General features: G+C 49.8%; 6 protein-coding genes across 6 annotated transcripts; 1 reads left to right on the forward strand and 5 right to left on the reverse strand.

The window, feature by feature from the left end:
- Positions 1-6,404: 6,404 nt before the first annotated feature.
- On the forward strand, positions 6,405-7,743 carry ACET3X_007229 (uncharacterized protein; the record flags this gene model as incomplete). Its single annotated transcript, XM_069454184.1, has 1 exon — positions 6,405-7,743. The coding sequence occupies exon 1, from the start codon at positions 6,547-6,549 to the stop codon at positions 7,741-7,743; it is 1,197 nt and encodes a 398-aa protein (XP_069304392.1). The 5' UTR covers positions 6,405-6,546.
- A 440-nt stretch (positions 7,744-8,183) lies between these two features.
- Positions 8,184-8,968, reverse strand: ACET3X_007230 (uncharacterized protein; the record flags this gene model as incomplete). Its single annotated transcript, XM_069454195.1, has 3 exons — positions 8,184-8,822; positions 8,878-8,907; positions 8,960-8,968. The coding sequence occupies 3 exons, from the start codon at positions 8,966-8,968 to the stop codon at positions 8,184-8,186; spliced, it is 678 nt and encodes a 225-aa protein (XP_069304393.1).
- A 380-nt stretch (positions 8,969-9,348) lies between these two features.
- Positions 9,349-9,738, reverse strand: ACET3X_007231 (uncharacterized protein; the record flags this gene model as incomplete). The annotated part of the gene is made up of 2 exons (XM_069453454.1): positions 9,349-9,545; positions 9,591-9,738. The coding sequence occupies 2 exons, from the start codon at positions 9,736-9,738 to the stop codon at positions 9,349-9,351; spliced, it is 345 nt and encodes a 114-aa protein (XP_069304394.1).
- A 9,421-nt stretch (positions 9,739-19,159) lies between these two features.
- On the reverse strand, positions 19,160-20,887 carry ACET3X_007232 (uncharacterized protein; the record flags this gene model as incomplete). Its single annotated transcript, XM_069453465.1, has 1 exon — positions 19,160-20,887. The coding sequence occupies one exon, from the start codon at positions 20,885-20,887 to the stop codon at positions 19,160-19,162; it is 1,728 nt and encodes a 575-aa protein (XP_069304395.1).
- A 117-nt stretch (positions 20,888-21,004) lies between these two features.
- Positions 21,005-21,832, reverse strand: ACET3X_007233 (uncharacterized protein; the record flags this gene model as incomplete). Its single annotated transcript, XM_069453476.1, has 1 exon — positions 21,005-21,832. One exon carries the CDS (start codon positions 21,830-21,832, stop codon positions 21,005-21,007), a length of 828 nt encoding a protein of 275 aa, XP_069304396.1.
- A 2,526-nt stretch (positions 21,833-24,358) lies between these two features.
- On the reverse strand, positions 24,359-25,089 carry ACET3X_007234 (uncharacterized protein; the record flags this gene model as incomplete). Its single annotated transcript, XM_069453487.1, has 2 exons — positions 24,359-24,940; positions 24,997-25,089. 2 exons carry the CDS (start codon positions 25,087-25,089, stop codon positions 24,359-24,361), a joined length of 675 nt encoding a protein of 224 aa, XP_069304397.1.
- Positions 25,090-27,354: the final 2,265 nt, after the last annotated feature.

Genomic DNA, 27,354 nt, shown 5'->3' on the forward strand with positions numbered 1-27,354 from the left:
ATCATCGGACTTGGTCTGTGCGTATGCACCATCTACTCAGGCCTTGTCATCGTCAATCTGCGTCGGGATGCACGCGGGATGCGTTGGATTCGACTTAGTTCAGAAGAAGTAGCAGTTCTTTCCCATTTCAATGATAGCGCCATTGTATCCGAGTCGGCATTCGCAATAGAAGACGACGACGCCTGATGAGGCGGACGATTGGCAGGAGAAGCACTGGAGGGCAGATTAGAGGATACGACTGTGTTTTGCGAGCACCTGATGAAACATCTAGGGAAGGATTGATATGTTCGATTGTGAGCGAATGATCATGCTGAGAAGATGAAGCCCATAACACTCTAATTGTCACTCGCAGATAGAGCAACTAGTATACGCACTCACAGTGTTGCGCCGAACCCTGTCAAACCGTAATGCTCATCCTCAACAATGACGTCAAAAAAGTTACTCGCTCGAACCGCATCCTCATCTCAGTCGACCAGGCCCCGACCTCTTGAAGATACGCGCCTAAAACCAATTCCACGGACCTGCGCAGTCTCAGTCGTTGCTCAACCCCAGAGTTTGAAGTGCTCTTATGTCCACTACCGCGTCTTGGATGGCGTCCACGTTCTTTCAGGTAGATCCGATGGTTCTATACGTTCTCCCATCGTCTCCGATGCCAGCCTCATGTTTTGCTTTCTAGAAGGGCACGCCAGATCTTCCGCGAACAGGTCTTGACAGATTGCTTTAGAACCATGAGCTTGGTGACGAAGCCGAACCACCAAAGTCTTGCCCACTCTTTCGTGTCAGTCATCGCGGTTGGCTTGGTGAAGGTGGGATGGCCGTTGTGAATAGTGTTCGCTTCCATCATTGTGGTTGCCTGCTTTCGTGAACGGGTGTCGGGCTGGATGTTGGGCGATGGCTTCACGCGATGGAGAGGTGGAAGGCTTGCAGAAGCTCAAATGTTAGAAGAAATGATAAGGTACAAATGTTCGCTGTCGCGCAGGGCAAGTATATCCTGGTTGCGGTAAGTGGAACGAGTTTGTGAAGAACGCGCTGGATTAATCCTCGGCTGTAGTACAGTCACCCTGAGAGACGTCTCCTTTCACCTCGCAATGTCGCTGACCAGGTTTCAAGTAGCTGTGTCACATTGCTATCTTGTAAACATGTCAGTCACAGCGTCACCTAACTGCCTCCCTACTTCCCACACTGTAAAAGATGCCGGTGAGCAAACACCTTAGGTGAGATAGGCACATCAGTTGACCACACCTTGTCCTTCACTCTAAGCTGACGGCCCACGATCGGATCGGCAGGTAGCCTAGACTTCCAAGCAAAGATCACTCTCCCCCCTCAGGTGCCAAGCAAGCCAGGTAGTCCAATGGGGTACTGGTCAAGACCTTCACAGTGGCTATTTGACGCGCAACGACTGCCGAAAGCGCTCAACCCGTACCTGAGATAGTCCCAGGACGTCGCTAGACCGAACGTGGGGGTTGACAGTGATATCGCCTCCTGGGTCGGCTTGACTTGTCACAGACCGAACAAGACTCGCCTCGTGGTATTTTGTTGCCGGCTGCACACAACAAGCGCGTCCTTGTGCAGCCGTAATGTGCCCGTTTGTGACTTGATGCTTCGAGCTTTGCAGCTACTACCGCGCCTACCCAGTTTGGGAAGCTGTTGCCGTCGGCTTCTATAGCCGCCCGTCTGTATGTATGCCACTTCCGTCATGTTCTCATGCCTAAAAGCGCGGGTCCTCAATTTCTGCTTGTACTGCCAAGGTCTTTCATTCCTTCCACTTTATGAATGGGAGTGTCTATGTGAACATGACCGAGAATAAGGCGGTTTGTGGAGCCGGGTCGGAGGTGGACGGGGAAAACGAAGAGGCGCGTGACGTGGTCGAGGCGGACGAAGAAGGATGCCGCATTTGAATCGGCAGTCGGACTAGGAGGTCTAGGCGTGATGTCAGTCGACTTGTATTGCTCGCTGGAGCACTAGTATCTTGGTCATGCCTGGAGAATGTTGCCTGTCGCCTCGACAGACGATGAAGAGCCCCGACATCTCCTTCAACTCATCCCTACCAGATCCGATATTCATGTCATGTTATTCGCATTCATTCGCTACCACAGTCGCCACACACGCCGTGTCCCAACCTCCGCAGGCTGCGCTTTGGTATCAAGGCGCTATCGAGCTTTGCCGGTGTAACTCTAGCACAAGGAGTAGTCAGTGGCTCGATGTGCCATGACGTGTCGAGAAGCTTGTTGAGAGATTGCTGGGAGAGACCAGAGGAGGTGGCGCCTTTGCGGCTGACAGCGGCAATGCGAGCGGTTGTTGGAACATGTACGTACCTAGGCGTCCATCCCGACACGTAGCCCAGGCGCACAGCGCTTGTCGCGTTCCTTCTGAGTTGACTCGTTTCACCATGTGACCTTCTATATTTCAAAGACTATGGCTCGTGTTTCGAGAACCGTATTGTTCCACTGCTTACCGCCGACGGCGACGCGGGACGATGACGCTGGTACAACCACGTTGGACTCTCTGGTCAGTCCATTACACGTCGATATTGCACGACTACCGCCTCTTCTGCTGTTCTCTGGCACAGACGACATCTTGAACTCCGACGCTAGACGCTTGAGCGCTCAATTCCAAGGCCATGACATCAATCAATGTGTCTCCGGCAGCGCTCAGCTCGAGCGGTTCATGTATGTTGAGCAATCTCACATGATCCATGTCTACCCATTGCTTCCGCACTGGGAAGGACAGCAGGCTCGAAGACTCATTATGCATTTCATTCAGAGTCACCTTACGTAGGGAATGGCCAGGTATGATTTGGCTGAATTTACTAAGCTAGCTACTATCTACTCTCTATTCCCTCAAATACCCACGATTCCAAGCCATCCTACAGTCCTGGCCAAAGTCAGTGGTCTTATGCGACTGAAGATCGAGATTTCTAATTGACTAGAGAACCTTTGCCCGCTTCGCCTTCATTTCCTCAACTCTAAGGGAATCAACCTTTCTGGTGTGCACTCCGTTCTCTCACTCCATACATGTATGCGCATGTAAACCAACAGCACTGAGTTGTGTAACAGCACTTCTATCTTTTGTTCACGACTCTTAACTGCAGCGTTAAGGAAAATTGCGGATTAAAAAGCCTTGTTCAGCCCTACCCTTCTTAGTCTTCGCGACTGGTTGCTTTGATCACGCTCAAAGACTAGTTCCAAATGATTGCGATCATTGGCTCGTATCCCAACAGGTTCCTGATAGGTTGCTATAGAGTTGATGCCAGCCGAAACATGGTGCAAATGTTCACTGCGCTTTGACTGCAACGCGAGAACAATGATCTCAGTGGCCGAACTCCATGCCGTAGATGTATGGCCACTACTAAGCATATATGTTATATACCCGACAGCGAATATGCAGTACGCCATGATAACGGCGAGTGATAAGCGCGTAGATACAGACGACATTTCATATCCGTAGCCAAGACGTGTCAAGGCAATCTCAATCACCCTGTCCGACTCTACCACAGATGCGCTTTGTACCTGCTCTTTCCAAGGGATCTCGGAAAACACAGTCGCTAAGGCGGCGGCTAGTGTGGTGCTGTCTGTTCGTGACTCTTCGAACAACATAGTGCCAAATAACGGGTTATTTAAGCCAGTGATGCTGTTAAAGCTGACGGAGATTGGCCGCGTAGTTTTGGTTACGCCGTTACTCGAGTTCGAAATTGCGCCTGTGCGGACTACCCATGAACCGCTTTCCGCTGCAAGCTGGTGTTGGGACGGCTCCCAGAAAGCGGCTACGGTACAAACTTTTGTACGGAAACAAGAACTGGCCAATGGCATAGATTCATTGAATTTGTTGAGCAACAGATCTGAAATTGCGTATTGCTCCGCGTCAGCGCAACCTCTCCTAATGAAACTGCCAACAGCTGAAGAAGAACCAGGTTCAGGCGAAGCAACCCAGATCGGTGGTATAGCATTGAGTGGTGTGTCTTGGGAGCCGCCTTGGTCGAGGAACTGTTGAAGCAGGTTCCTGAAACTGGACATGGTGCCAATAGAAGCACTTCCATCTGGTGAGTAAGGGAGTGGCGTATCTAATGTCGTGTGCGGTCCGTTTGATACAGTTAAACAATACGTTGCGACTATGACACGCGGTATTCTTACCGATCTTATGTACTCAGTCCCAGGAGTCCACAGAACGCCGTTTTCTCCGATAGGAACCTGATATAAGACCTGTGCACTGAGCTGGGTTGGCATAGCGGCGATTGTGGAGCGAAGCAGCAAATTCTCCTGGCCGCTTGATACCTCGTTCGCAGTCGTGACATAGTGCAAAGCTCGTGAGGTCAAGTGTATCATCGTGTCATTCTTGTTGTAATAGACTTGGTTGTTGATGAACTCGTTCTGAAGTTCTTTCTCGAATGTGTAAGTGCTGAGAAATCGGTCCAAGTTGCTATCCTTTGTCAACAATCGTCATAACGTGTGAAGGATCCTTTCGCTCACAATTTCAAATCCTGCGATTTATTCAGTTGAGAAGGAAAACTGACGTCTTCATCGCCTTCAGGTCGCCAATACATAACAATAGGTCTACTCGACATTCCTGCCCGTGGAATCATCAGAACAGCGCCCGACGGTCCGACGAGAGACGTCAAAAGGACTAATAAAGGAATCAAACCGACAAACAGCGCTTTTCGTCGTCCATAGAAGGATCGAGATGTCACTGCAGCCAGTAGATCGAGTGACCACAGGTAGGATAATTGCGTTGCCTGCGTACATGCCGACAGAGCACCTAAAGGTAGATATCCTTCTATAAGCTGTGAACGAACAATGCTTAAGATGATCTCGGCAATACAGGCCTGCATCAAAAGCTCTTGTAGTTTGGCGGCAAATTGCAACGTGGTAGAGAGCGTAAAAGTAGGCCCCACGAAATATTCACTCCAGTTGAGTATCAAGACAACAACTGCGCTGCTCAGGGGGACCAAATGAAGTAGAGCATGGCCAGTGGCTAACCGACGACTCGCATGCATCGCGATCTTGCGATATTCGGCAGGATGTCCCCACGGATTAATTAGGGCAAGGAGCTGCAGCTTCAGATATTTGAGCAAGTCCTGACTCTTCGAATCTTGCGGTCGTTCATTACTGCCGGTTGCAACAGGCCGAACGCCATCTTCAATCAGGATTGATCCCTGCGTCATCGTGGCTGAGTATTGTCAGCCCAATTGCTGACAGATAGTAGGAATTAGCTAACGCACCTTTGACTATACATTGGTGTTGCTATTAGCAATGTACTGGAGTCGGTGTAGTACACAGAGGCAAAGATCCCAGACCGGTTTGCCACATACAAGGACTTAAGGTAATTTTTACGATCGCATGGGATAAAGGAGCTGTGAGACCCGACGAATTGCAGCCTGTGTGATGCTAGTGACTGTGCTGTGCAGGCATGATCGTAGAATACCTTGATCTGTGGTGAAACACGTTAATTCTGGGCGAATAGGCACCTAGAGGCGAGACTACGCCGCTATGCAATCCAAAACAGGGTCGCGAAATGCTGCAAGCGAAGGCTTGGAAACAGCGCTCCCCTTGCGCGTTGTTCTTGAGGTTGCCTAAGCCCATATGGGGCGATGGAGGAATAAGCATCGAAGCCTTGCTACTGCTCCTGGATGGTTGGCAGCTACAACGATCGCTACAGAACACCACTGTGCTGTTGCCGACGCTTCGAAAACCATAGATGCCCTGATTGCGGCAGAAGCGCACCGAATTTGGATTGTGCTGTTAAGTCTGCAGGGCAGCGAATCTTGCAGGTAAACGATGCACAGACGCCGGGGGAATTTCTACTTTAGGTACGCAACCGAGACGTTCTTACCGCATGTAGCTGCCTCCGTTCCGCTCCGGCATGAGCTCGTCCCGTCTAACCCAGCCTTCGCATACGATGACACCCCCCAATTGATTTCATAGTACAATATTCTGTTCAGTCGCGCATCGTATGTGCGTGACCGAACACAGACGCACACGACCCTCGCCGTACGCGCGCATGTTTGCACGTGTCGAGCGCTCCGATCCTACCACCACAATCTCCAGCCCCCGCACGCGATCCGTGGTAGACGGCCTCAACCACGAGGGTCATAGTTCAGTCCCTCACCGGTCTACGCGGCCGCTCAAGGCCAGCCCAAAGATGGCAGAACTCCCATTCTTACAGCTTGGTTCCAATGTCAGTGGTCAACGTTGAAGAGCCCAGGCTAGCTAAATATGCCAAGCTGGCGGGATGCCTTATCTGTGTTTTGGCCCCTGTGGCGGGTGTCTCATTTCCACCAGTTCAGATTTTAGGCATAACGCAGGGGCTGCTCATGTCGTGCCAATCAAAGCGTGCTGAGGTAAGGCAGCCATCCTGGCTAACAGGCTTCCTTGACGAGGCGGATGGCTTGACGGCGCTGCTACCTTGACGAAGTGCTTATCTTGACGATGATGGTACTGCATCTCATGATCTTGACTTCATCACCACCGCGAGACCTAGCAAGCTCAGGCTCTGAAATTGTCTACCACCCTCCGCTCAGGATCACGATTCTTCCAATTCAACGTCACTACAATGCCGGTTACCGTGCGTCCTGCTAGTCATCCGGCACGAAGGCTGGTTCCTAGAGCCGCGAACTCGGCTGAGGAACTCTCCAAAGCCTCTTGCCCGACAGACGCTGGTCGATGCAAGCGGATCATCCGGCCCCCAACCACCGACTTCACTCGCCTCAACATCATTCCTTCATCCAATGGCCTTGTAATGGCAGCGTACGAAGCCTACAGTCACCATCATCACCTCATCATTCGCCCTGAAGATGTCTGGTTTACCATTTTGACACAGATAAGCTTTTACATCAATGCTCACGCTGAAGAACTTCGGTCTTCCTTCGTCAGCCACACAGGCAAGAAGGAACTCACTGTGACTGACGCTGGCAGTATTGAAACTATCGACGCAGGAAAATTGGCTGTATTGCTTACCGTCGAAATGGATCGATACCTCGTTGATCCAGAGCTCCGTGGCTGGATCATGCCGAGCTTTACCACTACCACTGAAACAGACACAGAAACTGCTGCCATCATTATGATGGGTGCGATGCAAAAGTACTTTGCTTACCGCATGAGTCTGACATGCGGCATTCCTTCCGTTACCCTCCTGGGGGAAAAGGCTGACTGGATTGACGTACGCCAACGCCTGAACAAGCTACCTCAATTTGGCAAGGAGCCTGAGCAATTTGCCGCTCTGCTGTCTCCTATACTCGATTACTTTATTCGTACGTTCGAGGATGCTAACGATCCTAAAGTTATCGAGTTCTGGACAAAAATCGCCGACAAAACTAGCAACGGCTCGGGTTCATCTTACCTCTCGGGCTGGATCACAGCCTTTTGCTTTTGGAACGGCGAGGGCAAAATGCTGAACCACAACGGACAGGATGCTTGTGACCTTGACGGCACGTTATATTATCGGCTTGATACAGAACACATACCCAGCGCTCATGTATCCGTACCGGTGGTGGTTGATGATGGTGCGCGTGAGATCAAGACGAAAATGGTTGCCGGATTAGTCGGCATGGCGGCTTCGAGCAGCGGAGAGAAACTGGACATCAGCCAAGGTCACAAGGGCTGGGTGAGGGGGAATGGAATTTTTTTGGCTGCAGAGTTCGTAGACGTGGCGCCGGTCGTGGGCGATGATACCGGACTGGACACGCTGCAACCTGTCGCCGGCTGGTTCATGTACGAGGTTCAGAAGCCGGGTTTTGGGGGGTGGGCATAAGAGTACTCGTTGAAATCGACCAAGTGGTACGGTATTTAGGAGGTTCAACGGCTTATGTTTTGTTTTAGTGCCGCAGTATGTTTGCTCGGCATTTACTGTCTGATAGTAAAGACTTGTGCATGTTGATGTTGGGACAGAGGTGCCACGTAGTTTCGCGACATCACTTCTCCAGCCGCTCGAAGGATGCGTTTGCCTTATTATCGTTCTTAGTCAGTTCCACCACACTTTGCCCACACAAATCCATCCCGGGCCGCCCAATAATGGGCGACCTGCATGCTGCTGTTTCAGTACCAAGTGTTGTTACATTACTACCACGCGCCATTCAAATGGCCTCAATCATGCGATCACTCGATTCGCTTCTCACCACTCGTGCCTCTGTCGGGTTCTCGCAATCATGCAAGCGCACCACAAGCCTCTTGTCCGATGCGTTCTCCCCCACATCAAGCATACAGCTCAATATCCCCCCATTCCAGATCCACAACCCGATCAATGCAAAGCGAGTCGAAAAGCTTTTCCTGCATTCGCTTGAGTGCTCGTTTGGCCTCTAGCGAGGTGAACTTTTGCTCTCTTAGGTGATCCTTGTTGATTCCTTCGAGCACCTCTATAAAGGTCATGTGGCGAGTGTGCAGCTTCGTGATAGCAAACAGTCTAAACAAGCCTTCTCGGAACTGGCGGTAGCGTCTGATCTTGATCAGGCATCGTTTCCCTGGAAGTGTCGACGCGATAGTCGGGCGAGAAGGGCCTTCATCCGCTTGCGCCTCAGCGCTATCAGCTCCACCTTCGGCCATATTGGTTGTGTGCAAAGAGATTGCTGGATTATTCTGGCTGCGCCTATCATCCTTGGCTATGATGGTTGTGGATGATGGTAATGTGTCGGCCTCTTCGTTATCTGAGATGGCGATTGGCGCATCGTGAGAACCTTCAACAGAGTAAATACTACTCAGAGGTTCAGCTAGTGGGAGCTTGACTGTACTGGGGCGGCTACGAGCTCTAAATTTAATCGTGGTTTGTATCTTGCCCGCCTTTTGGTTTCCAGCTCTTATAAGCTGAGCTGGCTTCTTTCCCTTTCGTACAAAACACTGTAAAAGTCTTTTAGCACTATTAGCGAGAGACCAGTCAGAGACGTCGGCCTACCGGTTTGGCGATCTTGAATCCGAATTTGTTCTGAGATATGTTAGTGCCTATAGTAGAACCGTGAAGAGGCGAGTCAACCTACCAACAGCATGCTGATCGATTGGATATACCAGGTAGGCGACAAAACACTCGTATTCAACTGCGTGGGAAGGAAGAAGAGCAGAGAAAATTTCTGAACCGCCATTCCGGCCGAAGATGAACGCCAAGTAAAGACACCCCTGCTATCAGACACGTTGGGAAAGAACAGAGAGGAAGTGAACGTGAGTGTTTCGCCAGAGGCAAAGTGAAACGTACGCGGTGAAGAAGGCTCGCGCAAGCCAACAATCATGTTGAGCTCAGTATGATGAAAACTGATTATCACTACGTCGCGCCTACTCTAAACCAGTCCTGAGCCTTATCTACGAAGAAAAGAACACCTCAGCGATGCTGCGCCTCCCATGCACCGGCCTCATCTTTCCATCTCGGTAACATTTAGTCGCAGTAGTATCCGAAGCTGAAGTAGCGCTCGAACCCACTCGCATTCCAGTAGCAGTTCAGGCTATCAGTAGGAATACGGAGTTTACTACCATCGTTGGGCGACTGGTTGGAGCCCGTGTAAAGCGTAAGGTGGCATCCCGGCGACGCTTGTAGGATCTCGATAGCTCCACGGGGACCTTGAAGGTTCATTTCTTTCAGAACGAACTTTTGTTATATGAGTGGGATAGATGGCTTACCTGGAAAGTTGCCTTTCACGGTTGCAGGGTTGAGGTTGTAGTTCTCCTCAAAACCTTGGCAGTTGGCGTGGTCGAATGCGTTGAAGCGGAGACGGCCGTTTGCAGCTGCGAGGGGAAGAAGGGGGAGGAGGGTGTAAAAGAACTGCATTTTGCTTGTTGGTAATTCAAAGCGTGGTTGTTTGGTAGATAGCGGCTGGGAGAATGTAGAAGAGGCTGACAGTGTTTTGTAGAGCTCGATGTTTGATGTTTGTAACGAAGAGAGATGGATTCTTATATGCGACTGCTCTGTTTACGTATACACATCTATCATCAGCGTTCTACTTACTATCCTAGGTATACATTAACAATGCGACGTCAGTTATCAATTACCTCGTTTGGCACAGTTTGAGGTTGAACATACTGGATTGTTCACGAGATGATCTTAGATCCTGCGGTCAAGGATGCGAGAAACCAATCACATAGACTTGATAGATTAAATATTAGCAACGACATTCATTACTCATACCTTAGTGTTGTACAGGGTACACAGGAGGAAGCATGGGATGCCCAGATATAGTCCGCGGGTAAGCAATGCGGGATCAGTAAGCCGGCCCGCCCCACAAAGCCTAACGCGATGCGACGCACGATGTGGCTAGTGAACCCCATCCATTCTCGTATATGCAACAGAAAAATAATTATCTTATACGTGTTCGAATGATGAGTGGATCTCAGGGTTTTGGAATTGACCGCCTCCTCCTTCTCTAGCGCAAAAGCCCATTCAAAAAGAACCTTTGCAGCGGCTGCAACGCTGTCCGTCTGCGAGTAGTGACCGTGTGGTGAAGCTCCTCCGATTCCGCCACAAAAACATGTCCTTCCGGCGTCGCTACTTCGGCTCTCGAACGTATGACCTACGCAATGTCGTCGCCGTACACTTCACTCGACTTGGGCAGGCATCCGCTGGCCTGGTGAAAGGTCTTTGACCTCCGCCGCTTGTCTGGGTTCAGCTTCACGTGTGCCGATTATCCACCTCGTGTCCTCCATGAGCCATTGCGAAGGTGAACCGGCTGAGCAGAGAGATGAGACAGGCTGCGATACCTGGTCCGCTAACTTCATCGGTCTTATCGCATCGACACTCGCATCGTAGGCCATAAGTGTAAGCTCGTATTGCGACGGATTTATAGATTCCCACCAGCGCAAGTGCGCACTGTGGCACGTTCCCATTCCATAGGCATCTCCCTGGCGCGTATCGCTCTACATTGGTATACGCCATCGTCTCTCTTTCTCAAATTCTCCCCATCAGACCGCACTGGGGAACAATTTCCACCCGCTTGTCTTGTCCAATCGTTGGTGCTGGGCGCGTTGTAGTGCTGTGGGTGTGGCAGTGTACCGCAGGCGCAGTTCGTGCGTGTCAGAGGAGTTGCGATGGAGAATGACGAGATGCGTTGCTATCTTGCTCGGAGGACTGTGCCTTTGTAGACTAGAGAGTCAATATGATGCGTCTCAAAGAAGCCGAAGCTCTAACAGTACTCACCTAAAACAGCCGGGTCCTACCGTTCTCTCCACTCGAGACAGCCGCTATGAAATCTGTCTATCGGATACATCACGAAGTACGAAGACGCGCAACGCACGCGTAGCTGTCGCGTGGCTCGGCGTGTTGTCGGATGTGTTGCGCAATGCTGATGACGTCGGAAATAATGCGGGTGGCACCGCGTTCGCGGTTCGTCGTCAAAGTGGTACTGCTGGACAGAGAGCGGTGCAATGAATGGCGTCTATGATGTAGATGACTTCGACGTTGCTGGACGGGAATTTCGGGAGCTTCCGGCGGGAGATTCTCAAGCTTGACCATACGTGGGGGTGTAATGAGACGGCTTGGCAGGGTCCAGGGGTGCTTGCCGTTCCGCCCCGCCCACCCGTCATACCCTCATAACGCTACGAAAGCTTACCGTCGGCCAAAGGCTTCCCGTGTTGCATCACACGCTCACGGAGGCTAATGCATCGCACGACTCTGGGTGACCTCGCTGTAGACAGCTGGGTGAGGAAAGACTCGCGTCTTCTCGTCGCTGTGCTTCCCTGCGTTCGGGAGGTGCGACGTCAGCCGACGCATGTGGCGCGAAGACAACATGCGGCACGGAATCATCAATGTTACACAAGAAACCGCTTCCCATGCACACATCGTTCATTGGCGCTACCAGCGCCAATAACACCCCGTGTTTACCGTACTTCCTGGAGTGTAACCTGGAGTTGATAAGCCAGGCGCCAGTATCCAGAGACATTTTTGCTTCCACTGTGGGGAAGGAAATGCCTCAGCGTGTCGCTGCATCTTTTGTCGTCCCCACACAGAAGCAATCACGCGCCTAGTGGGTATGAAAACCGACAAGGATTCTTCCTTCCTCTCGGCAATAGTATTGGTGGCTTGCCAGCATGGGTGTACGACATGCCGCTGGGCGGAATTGAGGTTGGAAGATAGTCGAAGTTGTGGAAATGCTGGCGAATGAGATCGCATCACGTCCGAGCCAGTTACAAGAGACACAGATATCAACACTGCCACATTGGCAAGCTCACAGGTCTATATTTACCAGGACTATCGCGCTTACCGTTCTCTTCTCATTCGTGGAATGTGGCAATCAAGATATGTAACCATGGTTGGACGATCCAACAGGCTGGAAAATGCAAACCCCGCACAATCATCCAGTCTCTGTAAAACCACAGAATCCTTGCGCGAGGAGACATAAAAAGCACGCAGATACCCCTCCAAGGTCGTCTTCACACGTCACCATGTCCAGCTCTTCAGCCGTACAACGGTGCACAGTCTGCGATAAAAAGGGCGCCAAACATTGCGCACGATGCTTATGCGCTTCATACTGCTCCGAGGAATGCCAGAAAGGTGACTGGAAGACCCACAAACTACTTTGCGCTACATTTTTCGCCTTTCCTACCTCGAATCGACCGTCTTCGGAGCATTATCGTGCAGTACTGTTCAATCCGGACAAGACAAAGCCGGAATTCATGTGGCTTCGCTGCACGTGGATTCGAGACATCGACGATGAAGAAGAAGACTACCAGATGCCTGAAAGTAAGCCAATCCTTGGCAACGATGCGTCGTCAAGGCATCTCCATGTTGGGTACAATTCAAGACTAGAACGATCTGTTCCTAACACGTTAAACATTGTGCACCGCGACGCATTTCTGATAGATGGCTCTCGAGCGAACAAAAGCGTAGCATCCATCACTGCGACTCAACCTGGGGAATATCACGACTGGAGGGGTCCCATCATTGCTCATGCAAGATTGGGACCTGGAAATGACCCCCCGGCTTGCAAAGACTTCGACATGGTTGACTTCAGACATCTAACTGATTATTTTCTCTCATACACATACCAACCCCCAAGCCTCAGGCTGTTGGAAGGCGTGTGAAGGGTGTAAGGATCAATTGTCTGGGTGATGTCAAGTTGTTCAAGAGACCACATTTCGAGGAAGTCGAAGTTCCATCCACTGATGTCATATTCACCAAGCATGACACGTCAGACATAGCCGATCGGATTGGGATTCCCATCATGACGCGACGCTATCCACCAGATCCCAAATGGGCCAAAAGCAACGACGCCATGTTTGGAAGCGAGTCTCCTTTCAACAACCAAAGCGCAACATTCCTGCACCAGTGTTGCGATCCCAATGCTAGAGAAGACCTGAGCACTGGATGTTTGGGCTGGGGTTGGTACTCTCTACCGTGGCAGAGTGATGTTGGAAGTGTGGTTGTTGTGCGGAAGGACAAAAGGCCCCTCCTTCCGATACACATGGAGGCACTCGCTGGATATTGCCAGAATGAGGTCCGGCCGCTCTTGGGTCATTCAAATGGCGAATATTATCCAGAGGAGCCGATCGAGAAGCATCACGTCTTGGAGATCATCTGTCGACCTATGTTCGTTCTTTATTCGTCCAAATTTAGCAACGAGCGAAAAGACTATACGACACCTAGCCCTTCCGAGAACGAGAGCATATAGCCAAGCGTTGCGATGAGACAAGATCTATGTATTTCCTGGTAGTCTTATACGTGTGCCACGTGCTTTTCTTCGTCAAGATCTATTCAAGTTGGCGTAGAGCCCATTGCAGCTCAATGGATAACACCGTCTCAAACAGATTCGCAGTAAGCAGAGAGCTGTACGTATAGAATTACGGGTAAAATCACAACGAAACATCAATCCAGGTGTCTTAGTCTGCCTCCAAGATGTTCGGCGGCTTAAACCCAGCCGCGGGGTATGCAGAGAGCTGTACAACGTGACAATCCTGCGCGAAAGGAATCTGAATTACTTAAGCAAGAGGAGTACTTGGTCCCAATAGAACGCCTGAGACGAGTCAAATCAGCCTACCGCGCAAGGATCAGCATCAGTATCACCTCTGGTCGGAATATGGTTGGTGGTGGGAGGCTGTCACCAGTCTGATACATGGTAAGATCTACAAGATAGCGTGGATCATTCGCGAGACCACAAATCATGCCAGTATTCCTCTATTTCGATGATGAGGCGTGGGCAATATATTGTCATCGCGATCATTCGTTCCCATCCTGGCGCAGTTATGGCCTTTTCGCGATCCCAGCGGCTAATGATTGGTCACCTGGGCTTTGTGGATAGTAACTTGGCAGGATGTGTATATCTGTCGGCTCTAGGCTTTCAGGATTTACGAATAGGCTCCTGCAAGGACTATGAATAATTTGAAATGTACTTTTGTGTAGCGCTCACGGTATGCGAAGTGGCGTTGCCATCATTTAAAGATCTCACCTGAGCACCATCTAACCTCCAACGCGGACTCTTCCACATCCAAAAGAAAACATGGCTTCAGCTCCGTCAGGAAAGATCAGGTCGCAGCGAATTGAAAGCTCTGATGCACTTCAAACGCTTTTGCGAAGCTTCGATGGCCTATCGAATAACCCTGCGTCCCTCTATCTCTCCAACACATCTCACAATCTGATCATCTACGTTGCGCCAACGCGCGTAGTCAACACGATCAGTCTTTCCCATATCGGCCAGGCGCTATCGGAACAGGACCGGAATGCAGTCGCATTGAAAAGCTTTCTCGAGACAGGTACCACAACCTTGGTCTTTTTCGACGCCCGCCCAATAGCAAAGATTCTATTCGAAAGCTGCGATATTAAGCTATCAAACCCAGTTCGTTCTATCTACCGTGGTGTCAAAAAATGTGCTCATCAAGATTTCTAGCCTTGTACAGAACGTGCTCGCATTCACGAAGTGCATATGATAGAGCTCGCAGTGCGTAAGGATGACTATGGTCGCAACTGGCTTGCAGGTCTTGATAGCTGCATTGCTCGGGACTCAGAACTTGATGTCAGTACGCTGTTGTCAAGTGACTCGAACAGCACCAACAAGTTCGACAGCAGAATTCTGCATTTACCGATGTTATGGAAGAAGTACCATGAACAGTTACATGTCGGCGGAGGCGCCTTCTGGATTGCCATGATCCGTACGGATACTCAATTGCGATTGGCCGTGTCGTGTGGTGAATACCACAATGGGTACGACGCCGAAGGTGCTCGGAGCAATTGGTACAGGGAACGTCTAGAAAGGGAAATAGACGCCTGGAACGATGACGTTGGTGACGATATATACCATGGCGGCGAGATATTGGGTGATGAACATTGGGCTAAGTTTGAATTGTTGTAAATCTAGCCGGGTACAGAGTATTGTGACAAAACAGAGCTAGACCCCACCCTTGAACAGTCTCGACCCAACCTCTGCAAGCTCATTAGAACAAGATACTTATGCGAGCCAGATTGACGCGTAGCGGCAGCACGGTGAAAGTGACTAGCTTGCGGAAGTGCACCAGAAGATGATTAAAAATCAGCCTGAAGGCAGCACAGTATCACCGTCTACCAACAGGCACCCAAGAATCTGGAGGACAGGGCTTGCTGCACCAAGACACGTCGAGCTCAAACGTGTCTGCCAAAATTGCCAGGGATAATTCGAGTCCCATGCATGCTCCTCTCGCCACTCCGGTCGAGATATTTAGCGCGTTCTCTCGAAACTGTTTCTCTCCAGTTGCTATTTATCACTTCTGGAGTGTACACTTCATCCTAATATGTTGCAAACAAGGAATTCTCGTGGACAGAACCTTATCGAGATCCCGTCGTCTCCAAGAGATGGTCATTTGTGCTTTTTATAAGGTGACATTTGTGCTTACCTGTTAAAATAGGAATACGTTACGTGTCTCAACCAGAACGACGGCTGTAATGTGCGGCTTCATTGCTGGAGAGATCCCGAGCGAGGATATGGAGTTTCTCATACAAATACCTAGCGCTGATACTCTCAGCATTGCAAGATGTGATCTGTAAGTACCCGAGGTCTACCGTGCATCATGGCCGCGAGTCTAACAGCATCATGGCCGTGGAAGCTACCCAAACATGAAACCGCCACTTCTGCATGGGGCTCTGGACCTTCACTACATAGCTGTCATCGTGGTCCTTTCTACTGTAATTAAGTAGGTGATTAGTCTGACGAACGTGCTGATGACAGCAAGTAAGCATAACATTCTTGGATTACACTTTACTATACTGCGGTAATCAAACTTGTTGACGCGCAGCAGTGACAGCACCCCAGGTGATAGGCTTGCAAGGTTACCTTCCGACGATATCAGGGTCAAGAATCAATAGTGTCTTCGGGGAAATAGCTAACGGATTCTTGAAGCGGTAAAAATCCTTGTTCATACGTAGCAGTCTGATTGTAAGACTTTAATGTTGATGCCGGCGTTACCGAAGAGGTTGTCGACCACCGTGCTGCAGATTCATCGGGCTTGGGACATGGTGGTTATGGTGTCGAATTCATAGCACGATTTCTGATTGATTCGAGGTTTGTTATCATGCTCTGTTGACACCCTAACATTATATGAAGACTGCTTCACCTCTACCATCATGATAGAAACTCCTCTTTCCCCTCTCGTAAGTGATACTTGGGTATGATAAAGATAAGACCGAGAATTTCTAGGCCTTTCGTGAATACGAGTTACTGGGGCTTAAGTCTTGGCCTTCCCGAAGACACCCAAACGGGTCTGAGGTCCAACACATCTTGAGTAAAGATGAGCAGTGTTAGCTAATGTCGGGATCTGTTGAGTGGTAGCACTTCGGCTTTAACTTGACTAAACACAAATGCTGAAGATATATAAGTGCACTAATATATACAGCTGCATACAGTGAAACCAGGTGTTTGGGAAACACACCTTTACCGCGATTTATCACAGTGTCTTTCAACAGTGTTGTGCTTGCGTCTTTTACCAGCACGTTTATCATTTGAATAAGTGCACTAATTTCCAGCTTGCTTCTCGTCATTCAACTTAATAACTTATCAATATCCATCTTATTGACTTAAACTCATCTGTCATGCAGCTCATCTCTATCCTCAAGAGTAGCCTTCTGGCAATTTCTCTTTTTAGCGCAGCAACTATTGCGGTACGCACTTATCTCTCAGATGTTTATGGATGAGAAGGGAACTGACATGTACATAGTGCGATGGTCCAAACCAGGACTGCTGCTGGCGCGATCGAGCAGCTTGTGAAAGACAACACAATCCTGTAACAAGTCCTTGTGGACAGTTCGAGTACCAATCTGACTTTTGCGTGAACTTTGGGGTCACTTCCGCAACCTGCGTGAGTATGATCAGTTTGATCTCAAGATATCTGTGGCTGACAGCTTCAAAAAGACAGCGGACTGTTGTCGCATTTCGACAGGTCTAGGAAGGGTATGTCCCTAGCAGAGTAGATACTAGGATTAGTTGCTTCCAGCCAAGAAGATACGATGGAAGACATGATGGAAGTATGCCTGATCTACACTCCGATTACCTAGGTAGTTCGAATGCCAAGTCTGCTTCTAGCAGAGAAAATTATTTGTGTTCGCACTTTCTCGATGCTACGATACGAAGTACTAATATCTACTCGTTTCGTGCACAGCATCGTCTTGAAACTCAGCTGGAGATGAACTTGGAGATACCGACAAGAATCTTCTTACCCACTAGACTTGTTAGCAATCATGCTGATTAAGCGAGTAAGCCCAGCTAAGCTCGGCTCAAGGATCTAGAGTGACCCGAGCGTGAACACGAGGCAGAATTGGCGTCACAAAGCCTCCTCCGTATCGGCAGGTCGCCGGCGAAATCTGCAAAAAAGTCATCCGCTTCGTCACGCCAAGAGAACCACAGCACTTGGCCTCAACAGAGCCTCGCCTAAGAATGTGTACCTACAGTTGCTTTTGAGTCTTCTAGTTGAGGCCTGTTGTGTCACGATGATCATTGGGTTGTGTTTTGGGGAACTGTTAATTGTATGGCATTGGTGTACAGAGCCTCGCCCGCGCGGCATTTCTTTCGCATGAGTAGCAGTTGCGAACGCGCAATTCTTATCACTTGGAGGTCACTCCTACCATGCTATTCACCTAGACGCGATCTCGAAGGCGGGACTATTCCATCGGCTTCTAATTTAGCTATCCTCGCCAATCGGAGGTGTCCCATGACTGTGCTAAGGATGGCTCAAGCCGAGGTATAGCCATCCCATCGCAGCTAACTCGGTGCAGCTGATACGCACACTATTCCCCCCGTGCATATCCTACAGGAGACTTCGGATGTGGTACCTGATAGCTACGTAGAGCAACACCTTAACTCCTTCCTTAACCCATTCACAAGCTTATTAAAATCTACTTTTTATGTTGTCTGTATGTGGCATGGCTCTCTTCCACGCTGACAACACATTAAGGGAAGGTGGGCATTCGTCTTTTGCCTCGCGAAAATAAGTAAGTGTAGACACCTGCCTATCTTTGAAGGCGAGACTGGAGAGCCGGGTGATCTGACACAGGCGACATGTTCGATCAGCACACAAACTACAACATGGTCTGCTCGAACACAACAAGCAGATAGAGTACTGGATTGCCAAGAATATACCCAGGGATTCTGCAGAATTGGTGTTTTCCCAGGCACAAGGGAGATCTTGAGCCGCGCCACTCCTTATCATGAGCACTACTACAGCTGGAGAAATGTTGGTGGCTGCTGCACTGCCGCCTTCACTCTGTCATCTTGCAGCTCTGCCCGAAGGTCCAGATGATTCAAATCTGTCCCCAACCTCAAGTGATTGTGAATACAACACCACCTCCCCTTATCGCTGATTATACCTGACCCATCCATCGGATTCTTTCGAAGTCTGATTACTTTCCATCGTTTGCTTGCGTAACTGATCTAGTACAGCTCATCGGGATGACATAGTCTACATCATCAGGACCAGAATTGTGCGATGTTTGCCGAGGCATCGATTTTTCAAGGTTTCTGCCCTACGCTGACCTGGAAACCAACGCTTCGAACAGTTCACGAATACCACGAGGTCAAATCTGGGTATCGATTGGGCAACAGGGCATATATGACAGGGAGCTCTTGTTCAAAATCATGCTTGTTAACTGGTATACGCCAAACTTCGATACCGCTAAGCGCTAGACGAGTGGGTGCTAAGCACAACATCGATCTTCGTCTACATAGAAGCATGTCGAAAAAGAGATCAAACTAGTTGGATTGATCCCATTTAGCGTCACTATACACGACTCCACTATTGTTATCTCATCCCTTGATATAGGCAAATGCCTTCTCCATCTGAGCATGAAGCAAGTGCACATGGCCAGGCATTGGCAGATCGAGATGATCTCCAGCCACCGAAAGCGCCAAAACTTCACCAGCAGTATACTTCTCCCAACCATTCGGTCCAAGGTCAGCCTTCGTACGGTCTGGCACCAAGCAGGCAAAGGCACCTAGCTTGGGGTCCTCCATGTAGCCAGGGTACGATGTCGTCGGGATACCCTGCTCCACCAACATTTTCATCAGCTTCTCATTGCCCATCACGCGATTGACCATGCCCTTCTCAGCCCAGATGACAGCCGTACGAGTCGGTCTTTCTTCTTCCAGCATGTACGGCGGGTGGTAGGCGTGCATGGCGACATGATACGCCCGGAAATGCTGTTGGGTGGTGTCAGAGGAGCCCCAGAGCCCATCTTTCGTAACAGCCGATTCGAAGATGGCGAAACTGGCATCGTCTTCCGAGTTCATCTTGTCTTCCTCTAGGAGACTGGATCGCGGACAGCACATGTCGATCAGCACCAGACCCTCCACCTTGCGACCCGCTCTACCCAGCTGACGACACACCTCGTATGCAACGATAGAGCCGGCCGAAAAACCTCCAATCATGAGAGGACCCTCTGGTTGTGTTTTCATGAGCGCGTCAACGATGAGTTTTGCGACTCCTTCAATACCGACTTCTTTAGTCAATCTTTTCGGGCAGCGGAGAAATGGCGAGTCGATGCCGTATACTGGCATTTTTGACTTGAAGGGCGGCAGATGGATATATGTTGCGATTGTTCCTGTACCGTCAGCCATCATATAGAACGTAGTTCTTTTAGAACCGGGACGGCCTTGCAGAAGCATGATTCGGACGACGGGCTCTGGTGACGCGTCATCGTCTATCTTGACCGGTCGCTTCTGCTCTCTTTTGGTCATGCTCTGGCGTTCGAGGGGCAGAGCCTCCTCCCTGTCACTAGGAGATAGCGAAGAAGCCGAGTCAGACATCGGATGAGCCAATGAACTTGGGCTTGACGGGATGGAAGCCTCAGCACTAGAGGGAGTTGCACTGAATCTTGGCTTTTCAACTGTCGGTTCGTTTGCTCCGAATTCTTTTCGAAGATCACCGATAGCAGGATACTCGAAGACGAATGCAGCAGGCAGTTCAAGACCCGAGACATCCTTTACCGTGGCGACAACTTCGATGGCCATGATAGAATCAACGCCAAGATCGGCTATCATCGTGTCGTCCCTGAACTCGGAGGGATCAGTCCCTGTGGCCTTTGAAATGCTGTCCAAGATTACATTGAATAGCCTCGCGCCGGCAGCAGACTCTCCTTCTTGCTGTTCGGGCTCATCTATTGTTGTTTCTTGTGCTGGCACTGTGGCTGAACTAGGTTGTTGCAACTCTCTTGTTTCAACATACTTCTTGGAGTTTCTGACAGGCGGTCTCTGTGCGTGTACAATGGGAGTCTCATGTGGTCCTTCGAGTACGTGTTTCCAGGTTGCTCGCGGAAGCTCTTGATACCGGATGTCGACGCATTGTAAGACAATCTTGGACGATTCAGGATCAAAGACAATCGCATCGCAGTATGCTGTGTCCTTGACCCACTTCGAGATACGAGTGTATGTCATATACTGCTTCCCAGGAATGAGGGGAGCCGTCTGCTCGACGCTCGCGAAACCCATTACGATGAACGTGGTCTTTGGAGATTCGCTCGGGTTGCCATTTACCATGAAGCCGGCTAAATGCACAAGAGCCTCACCCTAATAAGGTGAGAACGTGAACCGAGTCCCGCTGGGATCATGTGGAAGAGTGACTACTGCTGCAGCCTCCTGGAAATCTTTCGCTATTTAGGCCTCGTTGATGCCCTGGAAGTCAGGCGCAAACTCAACTGCGTTGCCAAACAGCGCATAGAAGACCTCTGGTTGCATTCTATGGCCCCGTCCTTCTTTGGCATTTTTGATCGTCTCGTCCATCCTGGCTTTGATGAAGTACGATATCCGGTCCCATTCAACCTGACTTCTGGTTGGGTCGCGAACTTTGACTACGCAAGTACCGAGATCATACGATGCACTTGCAGATGTAACCTGGAATGTAATTGAAATTGTCTCTGCGGAGGAGCTGTCCATTACAGCTGTAGTGACAAGATCACCGTCAGGGCCCACTAACTTTTTCGTCAGAGGTAAAAGAAGCTTAGGGTCATGGAGAGTTGGCCAGGGTTGTGTTATGTTCTTCCTACCACTGTATTCGAGGGCATACTTGGTCGCTGCAAAAGCAGCCTCACAGAAGACGCTTCCTGAACACAGTCTAATACCTTGCATCTTGTGGCCGTCCATAAGTCCCATGAATCCCGGGTTGGCAATTGAAGCCCGCAACGCGACTCGGATGTTTGGAGAGGATGACTTGGCCACAAGATACTGTGCGCATGTAGAGATGAGTGGCTCGGATGAGGTGACTGGGGACTGTTCAGATACCACTTCCGTGGCCTTATCGGTATGAGTTATCCAGAAGTTTCTCACGTCCCATTCGTAGGAAGGAAGTGTCAGCAACTTGAGGTCGCTTTCATATGGCGCATGGAGTGCGAGCCAGTCAATGTCAACACCACTGGTGTACATGGCCGCGAGAGTTTTCGACAAGGACATCCAGTTGCTCGTCTTTGGCTGAAGACTATGCGTCATCTTGGAAGCTGGAGTGGAAAGAGTGTCGCGCACGAAGGACATGCAGACTGGTGCAGGTCCGACTTTAAGCTAAAGTGGGTCAGCTAACTCGGACTTTACAGCAACAAGGCCACCTATGAAGTCGGTAGCTTGGCGTATCTGCTGAACTATGTACTCTTGTGTGAAGATCCCTTCTCTATTAACGACAGATCTAAGTAAAGTTGAAGCTACTGGGATCTTGGGTGCTGAATATGTCACACCTGCCGCGATGCGAGAGTAGTCCTCTAGGATTGGGTCTATCTAGAAAGAATGGAAAGCGAATGGAAGAGGTAATGTCTTCGCACGAACCTTCACGTTTTGCGCTGTGATGCTTAATTGGAACTCTGCAAGATCTTCGGCAGTACTACTGACAACAGTAGAGGTAGAGCTGTTGATGTAAGTAACGTTACAGGAAGAAGAACGTATCTTGGTAAGCTGGGCCTGAACTTCATCCACTGACATGGATACTGATAGCATAGAATAAGAGTCGGATTCGCATCGCTCTAAGAGTAGGAGAGAGCGGTGCCTAACCAGATACAACGCGTCTGCTAAAGACAGAACACTAGCGGCATGTAGAGCTGTATACTGTCTAGAGCTGTGTCCTATTACTATAGTAGGCTTAATTCTAGCTGATCGCTAGAAATAGGTGAGAGCTATTTCTAAAGTTAGTATAGCGAGTTGTACCTGACTTGCGTTCTTTGTAGACACATTGACCGTTTCATTAGTGATAATGTCTAAGAAGGGAGGGAAGTCATACCTAGCACAGATCGAGGCGCACAGATCGACTCTCTCACGGAGGATGGGACTTGAGCTATACAGCTCGGAACCCATACCTCCATAATGAGACCCCTGTCCAGTAAAGACGAATACGAGAGGGGAAGCCCGCTGCACTAGGGAGCTATCGTTGCGTTCGATTTCGGCTTCGAGTTTTGCAATGACCTCTTGAGTCGTGGATGCAATAATGGCCGATCTGATGGGGTGGTGCATCCTTCTTGCAGTAGTTGTATACGCTAGGTCTTCGACGCGTGTGTTGGGTTTTGATCGAAGCCATCTGAGAAGCCTCTTCTTGTTAAGAAGTTGCGACGACTGTGTTCTCGCTGACACAACAATGGTATGAGCGGACCTAACATCAGCGTTCCTTTCCTTCGTGTCTGTGTAGTCTTCTAGTGATAGGCATGCGTTGCCGCCCTGCAATTGGTGTGGTTAGTATCGTTGTAGCAGATGACAGACATATAACATGACTCACCGCTGCATCAAAGTTGTTGAGAAGTATTCTTCTAGGCTTGTTGTCTGTTGTCTTGAATTCCAGCGGCTCGGAGGGGATTTGGATGTTGATTTCATGTCATGGAGGAAAGTTGGGGTTGAGAGTATGGGGCATTCCTGCTTGTGGTGGTATTGTACTGTTTTGGAACATGAGAATGCTCTTAAGTAAGGATGACATCCCTGCGGCACAAGTTCGACAATGATATCAACATCCGCAATGTTGAGAATTAGGTTTAAGTTATTACTCACCGCTCCACTGTGACCTATATTCGCCTTGATAGCTCCCACATTCAGAGGTCTGCCATCAATTCTCTTCGAAAACACACTGAAGACCGCTCCTATCTCTGCCTTATCGCCTACTTGGGTTCCGGTTCCATGCATCTCGACGTATGAGATATCTTGGGGCGTGACGCGTGCATTTCGCAAGACCTTCTGGAACAATCGTTCCTGGGCAGCAGCATCAGATGTTGTGATGGATGTAGAGTTCCCTGAGTGGTTCCTGGCCGAGGAAGATATGACAGCCAAGATGTTGTCATTCTGGGCAATAGCATCATCGAGCCTTTTCAGGACCACGGCACCTGAAAAGTCGGCACGACAGTAACCATCCGCATCGTCTCGATAAGTCTTACAGTTCCCCGAATCGGACAAGACCCCAGACCGGCTCAGGCTGGTGAAAGAATGAGGAGTCGACAACACGTTGGCAGCCCCAGCTACAGCCATATCTACATCTCTCGTGATCAAGCTCATGCACGCAAGATGATTGCAGGAACTTGTGGCTGCACAAGCAGAATCAAGCGCATACGTCGGTCCCTCCCAGTTGAATTGGAAAGCAAGTCGACCTGGCCCGAACGCACGCTGAACAGCCTGCAGAGTGTAGGCATCGCATCCCAGAGCGCGATGACCAACCACATGCCAATCGTCGTTGTATTGGCCAAAGAAGGTTGCAATTCTGGTTGGATTGGTACTCTTGGTTTGACCATTTGAATATCCTGCCAATTCGAGTGCCTCATATGCGTTCATCAAGAACAATCGATGAGCGGGGTCCATGAGCATAGCTTCTCTAGGCGATAGATGGAAAAATTTGGAATCGAAGTGTCCAGGATTATTCATGAAGCAGCCGTGACGGCAAGTCATAGTACATCTACCCGGGTCGGCTGGTGGATGCTTAGGCGAATAGTACTCTTCCAGGTTGAAGCGATCGGACGGGACTTCTTCATGCAGATCGAGGCCTTTCAATATGACATTCTAGAATTCCTCGAGGTCATCGCTGCCTGGTCCCTTGCCAGCCATGCCTACAATGGCGATACCGTCATTTGTACCCGAAGTTTGCGGGTTTGCAGGAAACCCATTCTGGATTAACACTTCCTTTCCTGCAGTTTGTAGACACTTGGCAAGATATGTTGTGTGGCTGCTGGGACCGATGATCTTGGCCTCAATGTCTTTTGATGCGCCCCGAGCAGCGTTCAGATTGCTGACAGCCTGAACGATGTCCAAAGGCCGTGACAACGTCTGATATGCCGAAGCCCTCAAGAGATGTCTCCATTCTGTGTAGCTCGCTTCCGGAAAGTCTTCATCTAGCCCATGTATCCTGTATCCAGGAGGTAGAGGTGTCTCTAGCAACGGAGAATTCCTAACGATGTAATCGATATCGAAGTTCGAGACGCTCAAGGTATGTTGTAGAGCATGGATGTTGAGCTCATCCTTTGGAAGATTCTTCAAATTAGGACATTCACTCAAAGTGAGCTCCAAAACGGAAGGAGGCCCTATGACGGTACTCCATCGATCTCCGATGACTCCAACCTTTGCTCTCTTGGAACAATGAATGCCCTGTGAGAACACTGATTAGTTTCTAGTGTAATCTCATTCGAGTATATAGAACTTACCATGGAACTTTGAAACTGTTCGAGAGTTTTACCCAGATCTGCTGCTGGGATACCGAGAATAGCCCAGCCCCAAGTGCCGGGGCTCTCCTCCATAGCCCTTTATCTTACTAAGGTAAGATTGCAGAGTCTCGACCATACACGACCAGCCTCGATGCATGCTGCATAAAGAGTTTCGAAGTTGATCGAGATTGACATCACTGCTGCGCTGAAAAGTCCTCCAGAGATACTGATCACCTCGGGCCTAGGTCGGCTTTCGTCAAGTATATGCGGCTCCCGACTCAAAGTCCTCAAAATAGTCAGTATGAAGAGATCGTAGTTGAAGATTGGCAAGAGGCTTATTCTAGGAGAACTACAGCGCGGATCGCATAGATCATCATAGCGTGTGCCATACCGAAATCATCTCCGGCGTGTCGATATCTCTCAGCCAACTCTTGGAAACTAGAGGAATCCTTGAAACCTTCTTGCAAGACTCGGTCCATGGCTTTGGTCTCTGTCTTGATCGCTGAGAAGAGATCTTCTAAGAACGACCCAATCCAGGGCTTTTTTGCGGCCTGCACATAGACATGGTCGATGCCCTCTATCCAAGGATCCGTGACGTCTCCAAAGAGAAGAACTGTTCGATGGTCGGTTTTCATAGTGACAAAGTATTGAAATCAACGATGAAATACAAAGCTACAAACACTGTTGTTAGAACAAACGACTCGGTGGCTATTGAGAATATATATAATCTCATCCGGTCAGCATAGTAACGGCCAGGATGAAACCTAGACGAGTAGTGAACAGACCATGCTATGATGATCTAAGGAGGCTATCGTTCTCAACACTGCAAATCGCTGAATCGAGGAACTGAATGCAATCTGTGGGACACGCTCATGGCATCTCGCGTTGGTTGTGCTGACTGCAGGAAATGTGGATGTGGTCACTGCAGCCTTCATTCATTGTACGTACTGCGGCTGGTATCAGCCTGAGCCGGTCGTCCCACATGGATCTAAACTGATACACATCCGTTTAGGAAAATGGTCCATATCTCTCCACCTCACTAAAGCCTATGAGTTCAGCATGTGGATGTAACTACCATTTCCGCGGAGGCAACGACAATTCAACAAACCAGATGCGCTATCATAATGCGATACCTAAGTGCTGATAAGGATGCCTTGAATCCTTTGAGAGGGGCTTGATTGTATATGAAGTCGCCTATTGGCGGTAATTCTAAACCAGCCAGTTCCACTATCACTCAACGCACTGGGAGAGCCTGGTATGAGAAGATAGGATGTCAGTAGCGGCTTCCGTCCCGTTCGAATAAGGAATGGAATGATGCTTGAAAGGATTACTCAAAGAAAATATTACGTAGGATGACCGCGTTTTCAGTGGTGGCCTGGAATCCCTCCGTTTGTTGTCAGTCGCGGATACGATGGCCGCAGTTCTCCGAGCCAAGGCGCGCTGATCATGTTATCAGAAGAATCCCGCTCAAAGTTTCAGGTTGCCGGCAGCAGGAATGGGCCGCATGAGGATTGGGTATTGTGCTGGTTGACAACTAAAATTCATAATCTGGGCTACGTGTGGATAGAGGGAATGTGGTAGACTTAGTGAGTCGCGGAACGGACCACGCCGCACCGGTCGATCCCCCGTCACAACCGAGGTGCTTAGATCTCACGCGCTACGGCTGAACCCCCACGTGTCTCTTGGCATTATTCGCCCGTGCGGCGGACGAATGACGCTTCCCCCACCACCAGCGGGAGCTAATGTCTTTCGACCGCCGGCCGCCGTGATTGTCAACCTTTTTCCGCCGTCAGTCAACTCAGCGTTTTTTTGTTTCACAGCTGGAACAGAAGCTCAAACTTACCGGCGAGTACACCCGATGTCGTCTCCACGTGGTGCACCGTCACATGACACATTCCCGAACGCGAAGCGGAGAAAGGTCCGCAAAGGCACACACAGCTGTTGGGAATGCAAGCGGAGGAAGATGAAGTGTATTTTCGATCCGCGTATTACCAGTAATTCCTGCAATGGATGCAGACAGCGTGGCTCTCCATGCATCAGCCAGGAGTTTGTTCAGGACGACTCCCATGTTGCGCACGGTGCGAACGATAGCGCCTCACTAGACGCCTCAACCCCCATTGCGACTCCTAGCGACGATGCGAGAAGAGCCGATCATGATATTCTCACACCTGTGTCAGTGGACTCTGAGCTCTCCCGATACCTCCCCTCTCGCAAATCCTCAGATGTACGTCCTGCACCTGTCCCATTATCCTGGTGTACGATCGTTACTGACCACCTTCCAGAAACGATTTACGACCCGGAGCAGTAATGACGCATCAATATGTCCGATGAAACATGAGAAGCTTTCCAAGTATCTAC

This window comes from Alternaria dauci, chromosome 7 (genome assembly GCF_042100115.1).
Source record: "Alternaria dauci strain A2016 chromosome 7, whole genome shotgun sequence".
NCBI lineage: Eukaryota > Fungi > Ascomycota > Dothideomycetes > Pleosporales > Pleosporaceae > Alternaria > Alternaria dauci.